We start from the raw sequence: 14470 nt of genomic DNA, 5'->3' as shown, positions 1-14470 counted from the left end.
TTTTTAGGCTCGACACTAATGAGCTGTAAGCTGTTTAAATGCTGATAATAAAACTTATAGTCAGGTTGTGAAACGGGAAAAACAATGAGGGTCACATGGTGTGGCTGTTGGTAATGTTGGGAAGTTTGGAAATGCTCCATTTTATGTTGGATTGTAGCTTCACTATAATGGAAAAAGGATAAGAGTTTTCATTAGCAAAGGACGTTTTACTGCTTTGTGTTACATTGTGGTTTGGACCTTTTACACCTGATCACAACATGGTTGTAACTTACTACTTCTGCAAATTGGGTAAGAAACGCTTTGTTGGCGCAGTGTGTTCAGATTCAGCACGGTAGCCAAAGAGGTTTGATACCTTGGGATTTCTCTGGGAGCTGGTGGCATTGTGGGTAGATCACATGCCCCGTAAACTGGAGGCTACGCGTCCTCATCTGCGACACGGGTTTGGTTTCGGTCGGCGTCATTGCCCTTCTCCCGCTCCCCCATTTCCTGTCAATCTTCAAGCTGTCCTTGGAAGCCAAAAAAAAAAACATGTTGTGGTATTTCTGTTCCAGACTCTAGAGATTGATTCATGATCAAATCCATTGCCATTCTAGTGTTTGCCAAACAACTGATCACTTGATTGACAAATTGCTGTGTCCTTAGTGTGTCGCTTTTATATGGGAAATATCCAACTTATAAATGCTTTCATTTCTGAACCCAAGCCATACTGTACATTGTCCAGTATTTGCCATAGCTACATTGTTTCCCCAGCCATGGCTGTGTCGTCGTTGTAGTTGCACAGACTGAGTCATTCGGGTTTACAAAAGTTGTCGCATTTCAACTTATCATTTCTGTCTTTTCAGGTACCACTGCCTAAGTTGATTTTCATCTTGGTTTTGCCCATTTGTGGGAAGTAGGCACCTAAAGTTGACATATTTGAAAGTTTTAGGGCAGAGTGAAGGGTTTTTTAAATCTTCAGCTCAACCATCATCGCATCCTTGTCATCCCATGCTTTTATCCAGGACATTATTAGCGCTAAAATTTCATGTTATAAAAGCTTTTCTCTGCCTGTTGTTTGGAGCAACTTACAATAAGTGCTGCATAGAAATCAGAACAGGAAATTGTGTTATCCAGTTTCCCAAAGTGTGCAATGCCGTAAGTGATGTGCGTTCCAGCTTCTGGTAAAGGCTGAAGTCAGAGCATTAAGAGGGATTGTTTCACCTTTTCAGACATGAACACAAACACACACCATCATACATGCACACAAACACAATCTGCAGGAGGTTTAAAGATAATGGCGCACAGAACATTTAATGTTTGTACCTTTCCTCTTCAGATTTCCAGTTAAATGTTAAAAGTGTTTCCCTTCTCTCCAGACTTCTTTGTAGATATTATTTTACACAACAGATCAATCTAATTGATCAGTTCCCATGAAGGAAGTGTGGAAAAAGATTGCCACTTGAGTAGTTAGTGTTTTTTGGTTTATTGTTTAGTTGTAGATGTATCATTATTAGACTTTCACACCGCAATACACTGAGGACACTTGATGTGCCATAAACATTTGTTAACGATAAAATATCCAATGTGACATTTAAACAGCGATTTGCACAGAGGAGTTGGGATTTGACATTTTTAAAGTGGTAAACTTAAGGGGGAAAGAATGAAAAATCTTTCAGAGCGTGGGCCAACATTTTCTTTTGTGGCTTAAGCTTGTCAGGAGAAATAGAGCAAATGAGCATATAATTTGTATCAAATGGAGCCATAAATACCTTGAAAACCAAGCGCGGATATCACGGTTGACCCTTATCCAGTATAAAGCACTTTTGGGTCTGTTTTACTTGGTAATTTATTTTATTCTCCTCCTTCCCATGGACAGGCAGTCAAGCTTATAATAAGCAACTATGATGTCACACCCGACATTTCCAGGCAAAGCTAGAATGAGAAGAGCAACCAGAGGAACTGGATTTGTTGATCAGGTATCAGATTCATTGATCTGGTATCAGATGGACAACAGACATCAGAGCCAAACATGGGGGATAACTTTTCTTTGATGGCATAATCAAAAGGAGCCCGCGTCACCTGAGAAACAAGGAGCCTCACTATGAAGCCTCTCTTCCAGTCCACCTAGCACCTTCACCGTTTGTGTGACTTTAACAGTGCACACCTTTCCCCCCAAAAAAAAAGATGACTGACAGTTTTTAAGTGGACGTGTCCTGGAGTCTGACGTGACTTTTGCTGCTGCATCGTACACTGATGTTTTCACTTTAGGACAAGGTCTTTCTGACATGTTGGTGTCTGTGTGTGTGCGCGTTTCCATGTATAGTGTTTGTTTGTGCATTGCTGGGTTATTCATCGTTGTGTAGTCTGGTGGCTCATCAAACCCTTCAGCTTTATCAGTACTGCCCACCAGCAGCCAATGCTCATTCTGTGTGTGTGTGTCTGTAAGTGTATGTGTGTTGCATTGGGGTTTAGGGGTTTGTTTTTTTTGTTGTTTTTCTTTTTTTGGCTTCAAGCACAAATGCACACATGTACACACACACACACACACACACGCCCGCCTCATTGTGAGTATCGATCGCCCTTTTTGTTGAAGTTATTAAGAGTTGGGTTTGTTGGCGGCGCTGTGAAGAAGACGGACAGACAGACCGGCTGACGGAGCAGTGGAGTGTATGAGAGGATTACCAGCGGACAGCTGATTCTGTAATTGTTCAGTGAACATTCAGGGGATTTTGCTGGCCCCACACACACACACACCAGTACTCAGCTGCCAGTTTGTGTCACAGTGATCTCTTCAGCATCCATCCATATGTGCACGTACAGTGAGTGTGTAGTCCTTTTAAGGCTTAGTGACTCCTGATGACTGTTGGTATTATTCTGGTTAAAACTGTTGGGAACCAAAAAAAAAAGTGACATTGAGCCGTCTGCTATTCCTTATTATGAGAATGAGGGATTTTTCCAAATTGATCTTTTTCTTTTTCCAGAGCTCAACTGCTTTGTGAATTTGAGTAAATCTCCAGCACCTTGAGGAATCTGAAAATGTTTAATAATCAAGAACTACATTTGGCCTTGAAACAGTTTTTATCGTCTGGTTTACAAATCACCTGCCGGTAACTCCGAGAGGACAGACCACAGATGCCTCAGTGAAACGGAAGGGAACGACAACAGAAGTTAAAAGAGAAAAGGTCCCCTTAAGTTTTACACAGTTTTTTTTTTTTTTTTTTTTTTTTAAACACAAGAAAAAAAATGATGCCTCTGAATAAACTGTATTTCTTCAATAGTGTTTTTAGTTCAAGCACCGACCAGCTCATGCTGCCAATATGCTGAACGTCCTCTATTGTTTTCTGCAGCGTCTGTGATTGTTTAAAAAAAAAAAAAAAAGTCTATTTGAAATGCAACAAACAGTTTAAGAAGTGGTGCGGTCAGACAGAGTTAAAGCTGTACAATATGTCTGGATGACAAGAACAAGCTTCAGTTTTTTACTGACAAAGTCGGAAGATTTCATTTTTAAAGGGAATAATTATTCACTTAAAACTTCTATCTGTTATTCGGTTCAAGACTGGATTGATTATTCAAATCAGACTGAGGAATGGTTTGATAGATTTGGTTTATGAAAAGCTGTTTTGGTTAAAGGAGACAATGATGGAAAGGTTAACCAGCGTGTGTCACCCACATTTCAGTGGGGACTTCCTGTGTGACTCACTCAGCTCACAGCGCTATGCGACTCATTTTGATGTCATGCATCGCACTGAGATCATGTCATTGGCATCACCGCGATGAGTAATCCCAGTGATGCATGAATATACAGACATAAAGCTGCGAAACTCTCTCTACACATAGACACATAGACACATAGCCGGTGAGGGGAGGTGAGATTTGAGACCGCGCACCCTCACAAAGAAGAAGAGCTGTTTGTGCGTGTGTGTCCGTACATGTCAGTACTTTTATATATGTGTGTGAGTGATTGTGCCCCACATCCCTCTTAGCCTACATGTAAAGTATGACATCATCTCTGTGCAAGGTGTGACCCTGCATGTACGGCATCCCTAATGGGACATTAGAAGGGAATCAAGCGGCTAATGTACCAGCATTAGGGAGGAATAAGTCTTGTGTGTGTCATTTCTGTGCTTGCCTGGCACACGCACATTACACACACATCTGACCCTGCGGATACTCTGCTCAGCGTTTCCTGGTCTTAATGCATGTAACATGTGTGTCAATGTGTGCACATGTGTGTGTGTGTGTGTGTGGGTGGGTGTGTAATGTATGGTTATCACATTAGGGATGGCCATAACTCAGACAGTAAAAGCACCTAGACACCTCCTGTTATTCTTTCCCTCTGCCAACAGATCTGTCAATTCTCTCGCTCTCCGACTGACTGTCTACATATTTAACTGAAGAAGACAAGAATAGATGATGGTAAATATTTAGAAGTTAAACTCAATCAAAGGCTTGAATCTTAGATTAACGAGGCATGAAGATGAAAAGACAGACACCTGTCAGTCATATGTTCCATAAATATTTGACAACAGATAAAGACAATGTAGAACGATCGGATGAAAAAGGCAGATATTAGAGATGAAAGCTTTAAATTTAGGTTCGGTTGCAGCAATTAGAAGAATCAAATAAAAATGGCAGGAATCTGTGATGAAAACAGAAACACTTCAGAGGCAGTTTCTGCCTCACTACTGCCATAGTTCATCATTACTGAGTGTTAACCCAGAAAGTAACTGATTGATTGACATGCCATGAACACCCAGGGTTAAAAAGTGGAGTAAAATTGACAGAATAAGATTATTCCGTCTCGCTGAACTTTCTAACAGAAACAGGACTTTATGATTGAGACTTTGCTGTAGGTAGAAGTTCTGGAAAAAAAAAAAAATCTTCTTGCTTCAGAGATTTGTTTATGGTCTTTTCACGCATCATGGTCAGATCATATGGCTGCATATGATACTTGGAAAGCTTTATGATTGAACAAAGGACAAATGCATGAGAAAAAGCATTCATGATCGGCAGAAATCTGATTAAAATCAACCGCGGAGGTCGTTTGAGACACTTTGCAGCCAGATGCTGAAAAGATGGGAATGCATCCATCATGCACATACATAATCCTTACTGATGTGAACTGCAGCTACATCAGCCGGTAGAACCCCAACAATGTCCACATGTCAATGAAAGTGTTTAAAATGTCATCAAGATATTTTTCCAGCTACAGTACACTTTAAATGATGAGTTACACATAACCTTGACTTTTGGCTGGTGCCTGCCAGGTGCATTTACTCCTCAATTTCACAAAATACACATGAAGACAGCTTTAATTCTGGAGCCATAATAAGAAGTATTTTTGCTGTTGCTGCAGGCTGTCCTATTGACGCAAGTTCAAGCCCTCAGGATGTCAAAGTCAGATTATTTTAGACTTTTTAATCAGTTTCGAAACGAAACTACGGCAACACTTTTATTCTCTTTCATATCAACGAGGCTGGGAGTGTCATTCATTTGTATTAAGTGGGAGGTAATCTGACGAACAATGCTTTTTTATTTACAGATGCAACCTGAGAGAGATTAATAAGGCGAAGCGAGTAGCTGTATGTCCGCATATGAAAGATGTAAACAGGCAAAGTATTGAAGGAACATCGATCGTCCGAGGCTCTGAGTGATGTAGTGTAAGGAGCCTGCAGACCTGATGATGATGATGTTACCAGCAGATCATCTTTCCTTCCCGTTTATCAGCTCCTGCCTTACTGGAACTGCTTGAACATTCAGGATCAGGTTTCTGTGAGTGAGTGTGTGTGCCTGTATGGGTACATCAGCGTGTGTGTGTGTGTGTGTGTGTGTGTGTGTGTGTGTGTTTGATCTGCTCAGCTCACCAGTCTAATAATGAGAGCTTAACAGAGAGCCAGCCTGGCTGGAATAATGTGTAAAAGATTGAATTTAGCACCATGGACAGGCACACTAAAACTGCTGACTGGCTCTGTGACCTCACATATCCACACACACACACACACACACAGGCAATATGTTCCACCAGGCACAAACTCACAGGAGAGCGCACATGCAGTCAACCATAAGTATGTGTGTGTGAGTGTGCCACACAGTGCAGGTTAATATTGTAAAGCACAGAGTAATTTTCTCTCTGTCGCCAGGCGGCCTCACGCTGTGGAAACGACAACACATTAACTGTTAAACAAGACACCTTAGACCCCGAAGTGGGAGGCGAATGAAAGAGGGAGAGAGCCAGAGAGTGGGCCGGAGTGAAAGAGAGGAGAAACAATAAAGGACAGAATTGCAAAGATGTTAGTAGGTGTGGAAAATAAAAAGAACTGAGGAAGGGATTGTTGTGAAAATGGAGTGCAGGAAGCCTGGAGAACAGGAAGAGAAGAAGATATCGAGGTGGAGGAGGAGCACTTCAAAACAAATCACCACATTCGAGAATAATTAATCTTCTATCATGAGAGTGGATCCGATCCTGTTCTTCTTGTCACAAGAACTTTTTCACCTTTTGGCACAATATGAGAAGAAAAGGAGATGTTTTTTGAATGATTGTCTGGACTGTCGCAGCCGCAGAGCAGCTTGGGACCAATGCGGTCTGACATGACGAGCAGTGCACAGCAGAGGAGCTTACAGAGCACTTTTGATTTACTTTAGAGTATATTTTCAATACCTGTTACTTCAAGATGTCATTTAGATGCATAAAAGCACTTGGCTTGACAGGAGATTATTTGCCTTTAAAAGGAGCGAAGAGCAATTTGTTTATCGTGAATAGATGGTGAAATGGATGTTGGATGATGGTGTGTTGGGGGGAGGAATGAAGAGAAAGAGAGATTTAAATAACTTTTATGTCTTATTCTGCCTGAAAGTGTGCGATCGTGTGCATCTAAAAGCTTCTTCTAATTCATTGGTTGATTATAATTTAGATTTCTTTTTTCCAAGGTCTCCAAGAATAGCTGAGAAGAAAAAGTAGATGAAAGATTCGAGTGTTTGCTGCAGCACATTTTACCAATTTTCTTTATCTCTTTGTCTCTCAGGAGGTTATTTTAAAGAGAGCAGCCGACCTGGTGGAAGCCCTTTACGGTTTGCCCCATAATAACCAGGTAAGGAGCCGACATCCACACGGGAAGAGAAACAAGTCTGAAAGCTTGACTTTAGCTGTAATGGTATTTATTACGTCGTCTTTTTCTGTTTTTGCAGGAGATTATCCTGAAGCGTGCAGCGGACATCGCAGAAGCTCTGTACAGCGTGCCACGAGGACACACCCAGCTCTCCGGCTCCACCCACACCGGCATGATGGGCGTCAACTCTTTCGCCGGGCAGCTGTCCGTCAATGTTTCAGAACCTTCACAGGCCAATCAGGGTGAGACCTTAAGGCTGTTAATCATCACTGTGTGGATTAACATAAAGTTTGTAATTTTGCATTATCGATCTCAATGACCTGAGAGTAGTGTATATCACACAGGTTGCTCACAGGGTTGTGACATGTTTGCAGAGATATCCAATAATGGTTGTAAATGACAACAAAGCTTAGTCAGTGTATTTGTCATTGTTTTGGTTGACAAATCAAAAGTGCACTCCTGTTATAGAAATTACACGAATCAGAACGTGTTGTTGAGTCAACAGATATTAAATCTCATCTGATCTGTGCTGGATCACTTCTGTGGCTCCGCTGTGTGTCCTGCAGGTTTTGTGCGCAGCAGCAGTAGTGTGTCTCCTCACGGTTACGTGCCTAGCTCCACGCCTCAGCAGACCAGTTACACCTCAGTCACCAGCACCATGAACGGCTACGCCAACAACGCTGGCATGACCAACCTGGGAGGTTCGCCCACTTTCCTCAATGGCTCAGCCGCTAACTCGCCTTATGCTAGTGAGTGCAGATGACACCTTCATCCAACAATCATGCATGTGTGGAAATCTTACATGCCGCACTAACACACTCCCTGAATAAAAATTATCGCACACATACATGCACGCAGTGATTGTGGACAAAAAGTGAACGTCTCAGATCTTCTGTGTGGAGATTTCCCCATGGGGCTTTCTGTCTCTGTCTCTTCAAAACACTCTCCAAATGCCTGTATTGCATTTTGTCCTCCGTCCATTCCCTCCCTCCTTCCCTCGCTGCCTTTCATCTGACAGCCACACATCTTTTCTCTATGTTGGTTAATTCCACCTCTTTTCTATTTAGCGAAAAATAAGACAGAAAGAGAGAAGAGCAACTGAATAGAGACAAATATGAAAGGTTGCGTTTGTTATTCTCACTGATGGAGCTGGAAGCAGACGTGGACTCTTGATTTGGGAAGAGTAGATTGGAAGTCGAAACTTCATTTGTAACTTCTCATGAAACAAACTTAATATAACACACCTCGCTGCCAAAAGTAGGTGGACACACAAACTTACATTTCATTCATATATAGTTGACATTGACAGTGACCTGCTGACCTTTTGTTTGCAGATATACTGTAGTATTAAAAGAGGAAGTATTGCTAGAGAAAGATGCTCTACTTGAAAATATCATTGTATTTTGCACGATTGAGATTCTCCAAAATTGGAACAGAAAAGAGCTGTCGATATAGTTTTGGCTACATAATATATTCTCAAAAGACCTTTTTCAAGCTCACTTATTGGTAATTCCTTTTTTTTTTTTTTTTTTCCTTCATTTGAAGCTTTTGATAATCTAAATGATGACGTCCCTCCTCCCTCTCTGTTCCTTCACCTTTCCAGTCGTCCCATCCAGTCCCACAATGGCCTCCTCCACCTCCCTCCCCTCCAACTGCTCCTCCTCTTCTGGCGTCTTCTCCTTCTCTCCGGCCAATATGGTGTCGGCGGCCGTTAAACAGAAGTCTGCCTTCGCTCCGGTGGTCAGGCCTTCCTCCTCCCCTCCGCCTTCCTGTACCAGCGCCAACGGCAACGGGCTCCAAGGTAATTTACCATGACAGCAGCCAGTCAGTTAGAGGATGCTCAGGGGGACGGAGGGCTTCCCCACATACATGGGGGATGAAAATAATCAGTCTCCTCGGTCCCTTTTACGTTTCACATCCTGCTCCACAGAACCTGAAATATCTCAACAGTCATTGTTCCCAGAGGATGATTTCTGATAGATTTGTTGTCCTTGAAGTTTTCCTACCATCACAAGATCCGCATTTATCTGTTCAGCGGCTCAATGCCAGCTGAATAGATTTGATACATGTATCATTTTCACATTTAGCTAAAAACCTCCTGTGCTTAGATCCAGCGTCATAGAGCCTGAAGACTTAATCTAGGCTGCCAGCACCTCATCCCAAAACAACAGATGGGTAATAATATGTCAGTGCGTTATAAAAAGAACTGAATGAGTGCATCAAAAATGAGCCTGCAGTCAATGTCAGGAGCATGAACGTCCCTTGACTTTTTCCATAACACGATATAAAAGCATGAGACTGTATTCACTTTTACTATTTTCTTGAAAAGAAATTTTTCTCAAAAAGATTTTTAGTATGTGTAATGGATTGCTTGTGCTGAAATGTAAAGATACAGGTCATTTTAACCTTTCTGAATGACCTGTTCTTCTGTTTGAGGACATTTTTATCCAAGTTTGCCTTTCCCACCACTTCACCTTTTGAATTAACTTTTTTTTTCTTTCTCTTTCGTGTTTTTTCTCTTCACTTTTAACCTCCTCCTTCTTCTTGCTATTCCTATAAACTTCACCCTTCCCTTGTCATGTCTGTCCCCGTCTCTGCCTTTCTACCAGATCAGACATTTGTGGACTCTAGCAAGTACTCAACAGCCAGCTCTCTACAAGGCCTGGCCTTCACCTGAAGTATGTTGCGCAACTGTTTCTTCATTTCTCTCTGTTAACTTGTTACATTCCCAACTGTCAATAATTTAGAAATGTCATGTTTACACATCTTTTAATTGAACCTCACCTTTTGCATGTCTGGCTTTCCTTCTCCCATTCTTGCACGTCTTACATCTCTTCTCCATCCTCCACCGCGTCAGTGTTTCCATCCACCTTCCATCTCAATCCATTCTGTTCCTGTTAACTCCTTTCTGTCTTCCAATTGGCTGGGAAAAAAGACAGGAAGTTGGATATTTACAGAAACCAAAAAAAAAAAAAAAAACCAACACATATTTGGCAAATAGAATTTATTTCTCAACATTGCTGACTTTGTTTAGCTGTGTGTGAACTTACACTTGAATTTCTGTGTGTGTGTGTCGAGGGAGAGCATATGCAGGGGTGTGGGAACTCAAAGCTTTTCCTCAAAGCTTAGCTCAAATAAACACACTCCACTTACAGCCACACATATACACCATCTCACACACACACACTCACTCACTCAGTGATCACACACTGGCTGCTTACTAGCGAGCAATCAACAATGACAGCTGTTCAACTCTTTTGACAGTTTATACTGTCGGTGTACCTGCCCCACAGGGCAAGTTTGTGTTTGTGAGTAGCTGAGACAAGAACTCGGAGGTTCATCTAAAACAGTGTAACAGTGTTGAGTTTTGTCAACAAGAATTCTTTTCTCTGCAACTTTCACTTCCCATGAAATTAAACCAAATCAAACCATTATTTTAATGGGAGTGTGCATGCATGCGTGTGTGCGTGTGCATGCATGCGTGTGTGCGTGTGCATGCGAGCGTGCGCGTGTGTCACTTTGGGCTGGGCGCTTCTCACATGTTGACACCCATCCCTTGGGTTTAAATACAACACGCCATGATGCAATCTGTTGGGCACACATACAAACGTACAGTAAAATCGGCCAACTGTTCCCATGCTGAATTAAATGTGTGTGTTTGTGTGTGAGCGGCATCACAAAGATCCAACTGAGATGACGTGCCCCTGCTCGGTTTTACTGATTTATTCATCTATTGATGTTTAAATGTCGCTGCAGTCACACAGCTGCACAGATGGGAAAACATATTGATGTATTTACGAGGGTTTTTTTTTTTTTTATGTCGATGAAAATATTTGGCCCTGTGTTAAAAAGTTTTTTCTCTCCCTCCCTCTCTCCCTCCCTCCTTCCTTTACCCCCCTCCCTCCCCTCTCTTTCTCCACCCAACAGCAATCCCTGGAATGATCGTCCCACCCATGTAAAGGTGTGAGTACATGACTATGTGTGTGTGCGTGCGACTGTGTGCGAGATGAACCAAGCACATTTGCACCGATCCTGGCGGTGGATTTCGGTGCAAGTCAGACTCCGGTCAGGGATGGAAGCAGCCGTCCTCATCTGAAGGAACAAACCCAACTCAGGCCCTTTCTAACTCAAAAAAACAAACAGAAAAACAACTGTATGAGAACAAATGTTTGCAAGGAAACACATTGTTTAGACTTTGTTCACCTTGATGCTTTTATAGGAGAATGGCCACGCCTACATCATGACTCTCCATGGACACTGGAAGTGTATTTATTTTGGAGAGAATCCACTTCCTCCCTTGAGTGATCGTTGATTTGTTTTCTTTTTGTGCAACCTTTAATGTGTGATAATCATCTTCTAACTGTATCCAACTTGAGGGATTTTCTATTTATGAAGTTTGGTTGTCAATGAAGGAATATAATGTGAAGATTACAACGAGTAAATACAATGATGATGGTGATGAAAAGGCTGCAGGACTCGTATAGAGTCAAATCCAGCTGACACAGACAAGCCAAACCACACACACACACACACACACACACGCTTTCACTTCTCTCTTTCCAAATCCACCCACAACAGAACGAACACTCAGACTGAGAGCTCTCCGTCTGCACTGAATCAATCAGCTAGAAGGATTCAGATGTTTCCCGCCTGCGACTGATGCTGCAGTTCCAGCTGCTCACGAAACCCCAGTGTTTACTTTGAGCTTTCTTTATATACTCACATTTACACCGCTGCTCTTGTGCTACGCTTTCTAAAAGCGTGCAAATCCTTCAGCCAAACAGAACGTGCAGAGAGAAAGAAGCGAGTCAGTCAGTCATTCAACAGGACCGAAGACATTTACTTCCAGGCTGCAGGTGATTCAAGAAAGAGTTCATTTCATTTGAATTGCAGCAGATTTGATGGCGGATACCTACAAAATTGCCATAAATTCATGCAGGGCTGTGATAATTTGATGCCAACAGCAGCTTCAGTGTTGAAGATGTGACCCGACAACTCTGCCACAAGTCCGTCCATCCACCCTGATCCCATACAATAAGCCACAGACCTCTTTAAGAGGGAAAACATGTCTTAAAGACTGCTGCCATTTTGACTTAGATTTAGTTGTGAGTTTAGTGTTTTCATGTTTTGTCTTAACAGATACATTCATATTTTCCTTTTGTGTGTGTGTGTTTGTTTGTTTGTTTGCTGTGTTTTGAGATAGTTATTAGAGCCAATCCTTGTTACCTGCCCACAGATCTGGTTCAGTTTTGAATGGTGAGAATTACCCACTGGTGTGTCTTAAGTGCTGCGCTGCAACAACTGTCAAGTCACAAAATTCTTCTACTGTGCTGAAAAGTCTCCTTAGATTTATGTGACTTTTTTATTTTAAATCTGGCCTTGCACGCATTTTTCTCAGAACTGAAGATGGTGATGGAAATGGACAGTTTTTGCACTGCAGTGCCAGCAACATGTCTTAAATGCGCAGTGTGCGGTTTATTGTGAAAGTCACTGCTCCCTCTCCCGGCCAGCAGTCTGAGCACGAAGCTCAGTATGTGTGGCTCAACAGTCTTAATGAATTCAATTTATGTTGTTTATTTTGCCAAAGCTCTTATTTAAGACGTTAACATCTGAGATTGTTACACCCCAGTTTCTCTGTCAAACACGTATTTTCCTGTCACTCAGTCAGAAGCCAGTTTTGATATTATTTACTACTGTCAGCACTGTGTATGAGAGCGTCTTTTCACCTGCTGCTTGCTCTGTTCTCAAATGCATGTTTTGTTTTTGTGTGTGTGTGTCACTGAAGTCCACAACATTTACCACAGACAGAAACTATCTTAAAATCTATTATCTTGGTGCAGAACAAACAAACGCACTCACAATTTGGTAATCAGAACAAAATCTCATCAGACTAAAAGTTTGATGTGGATCTCCAGCCTCGGATCTTATTGCTCAGAAAGCAAAAGACGAAATGGGTGAAAAATTCCTCATCAGCTGGAGGTCAGTGGCCTCAGAAACCTCAAGTAACTAAAGCAGTCATCAGTTATTGTGAAGAAAAAGAACAACTGAAACTGAAAAGAAATCATGAAAAGCCCTTGAATATGTTCGCATTTGAATTGTGTTTTATCTGAAAGAATTTGAATGTTATGAAGACTATTTGTTTTGTATAATAGTGTCTGTTTATTAGCAGCCATACTTCCAGTGCTCATTTTGATCAAACTTAAAGAAGCCATGGTGTTTTGTTTTGTTTTTTTTCTTATTTGGTTTTGGGGTTTGTTTGTTTATTTTCTTTTTGTTTTTTCTTTTATCATCTGTGAGTTAAAAAAAGCAGAAGGATGTTTTTCAAATTTTTTTGACACAATGTTGTTTTTATCATTATTGTTAACTTTAGCATCATTTTGTTGCATTATCTAGGTGTAGAGTTTACCAATTTGTCAATATGACTATGTGTGTTTGTCTTCCATGTGATGGATTTGAAAATGAAATAATGAAGGCAACAAGAAACGGTCACTTCTCATGCCCCAGCCAGGTTTTTCTGTCCTCTCTCTGCTCCCGTCCTCTGTTCATTTCCCTCCCCCACCTTGTTTTGATTGTGCTATTAATACTCTGTTTGGCCCCCTCCCCTTCATTTTTTTCCTTTAAAAATGAGCCACCTATTTATTTAAATTCAAACATGGGTCTGGAGACCACTCTTATGTTTGTGTCTACATGTGAGAGTGTCTGCAAATGTGTGTGTCTGAGTGTGTGTCTCTAAAAGAAAAACATGTTTTAAAGCTGAGAGATGTTGTTTTTTTTTTTTTATAGTACATATATAAATACTTGTACAGGAAGGAGTGAATAGAGGGTTTGGTTTAAGGCAGTATGAAGTATAAAGCACTTGTCCAGCAACAGTTCTTACATTAATCACAGGCTTGTCTGCGTTCAGGCTGATGTCGGTGGTCATCATTCACACACACATTAATCAGCAGTATCAGTGTGGAGGGGAAGAGTACAGAGGAAACTACTGTAAAGATGATAACGTTTTCTTATTATTATTATTTTGAACTTTGAAGTGTAAAATAACTTTTTGACTCTTCACTATATTTAATTAAAGTTCTTTCTTCTCTGTGAAAATGTGTCTTTGCTTTTGTCTCAACCACGAGATAACGCTGAGAAACCCACACACAGGACGTGTGGATACATTTAGATGCATAGATGCAGGTTTCAGCGGTGAACTCACCGACCTCCCTCTGCAGCAGCCAGGCCCGGATCCAGTCAGGTAGGTTTAGTTCACCTGCACTGACTGCTCTTTATTAGCTGGTGGCAGTTTCTCTAAAACACCTTCTACCTCTTTCATTTGCTTGTATTTGTCTTTGAGGTTTTTTATGTTTTGGTTCAGTTTTGTTTTTGTTTTGTTTTGGGGTTTT

The 14470-nt window shown here is 41.4% G+C and overlaps 1 protein-coding gene across 8 annotated transcripts in view; it reads left to right on the top strand.

The window, feature by feature from the left end:
- Positions 1–14165, top strand: part of LOC115053906 (transcription factor COE1-A-like) — a 78830-nt gene extending 64665 nt beyond the window's left edge. For 4 of the 8 annotated variants that reach the window (XM_029518786.1, XM_029518785.1, XM_029518784.1 and 1 more), the window contains 5 exons: positions 7002–7067; positions 7165–7327; positions 7652–7834; positions 8689–8886; positions 11013–14165. In XM_029518786.1, the coding sequence (XP_029374646.1) occupies positions 7002–7067; positions 7165–7327; positions 7652–7834; positions 8689–8886; positions 11013–11044 (642 nt within the window). In that variant the 3' untranslated portion in view covers positions 11045–14165. Of the gene's footprint in view, positions 1–7001; positions 7068–7164; positions 7328–7651; positions 7835–8688; positions 8887–9694; positions 9764–11012 lie in introns of all 8 variants that reach the window. The other 4 variants (XM_029518782.1, XM_029518781.1, XM_029518787.1 and 1 more) reach the window with 3 other exon arrangements.
- Positions 14166–14470: the final 305 nt, after the last annotated feature.

This window comes from Echeneis naucrates, chromosome 14 (genome assembly GCF_900963305.1).
Source record: "Echeneis naucrates chromosome 14, fEcheNa1.1, whole genome shotgun sequence".
Classification (NCBI taxonomy): domain Eukaryota; kingdom Metazoa; phylum Chordata; class Actinopteri; order Carangiformes; family Echeneidae; genus Echeneis; species Echeneis naucrates.
Note: the sequence above shows the minus strand (reverse complement) of the source record. Positions and strands in the feature narration are given on the sequence as shown.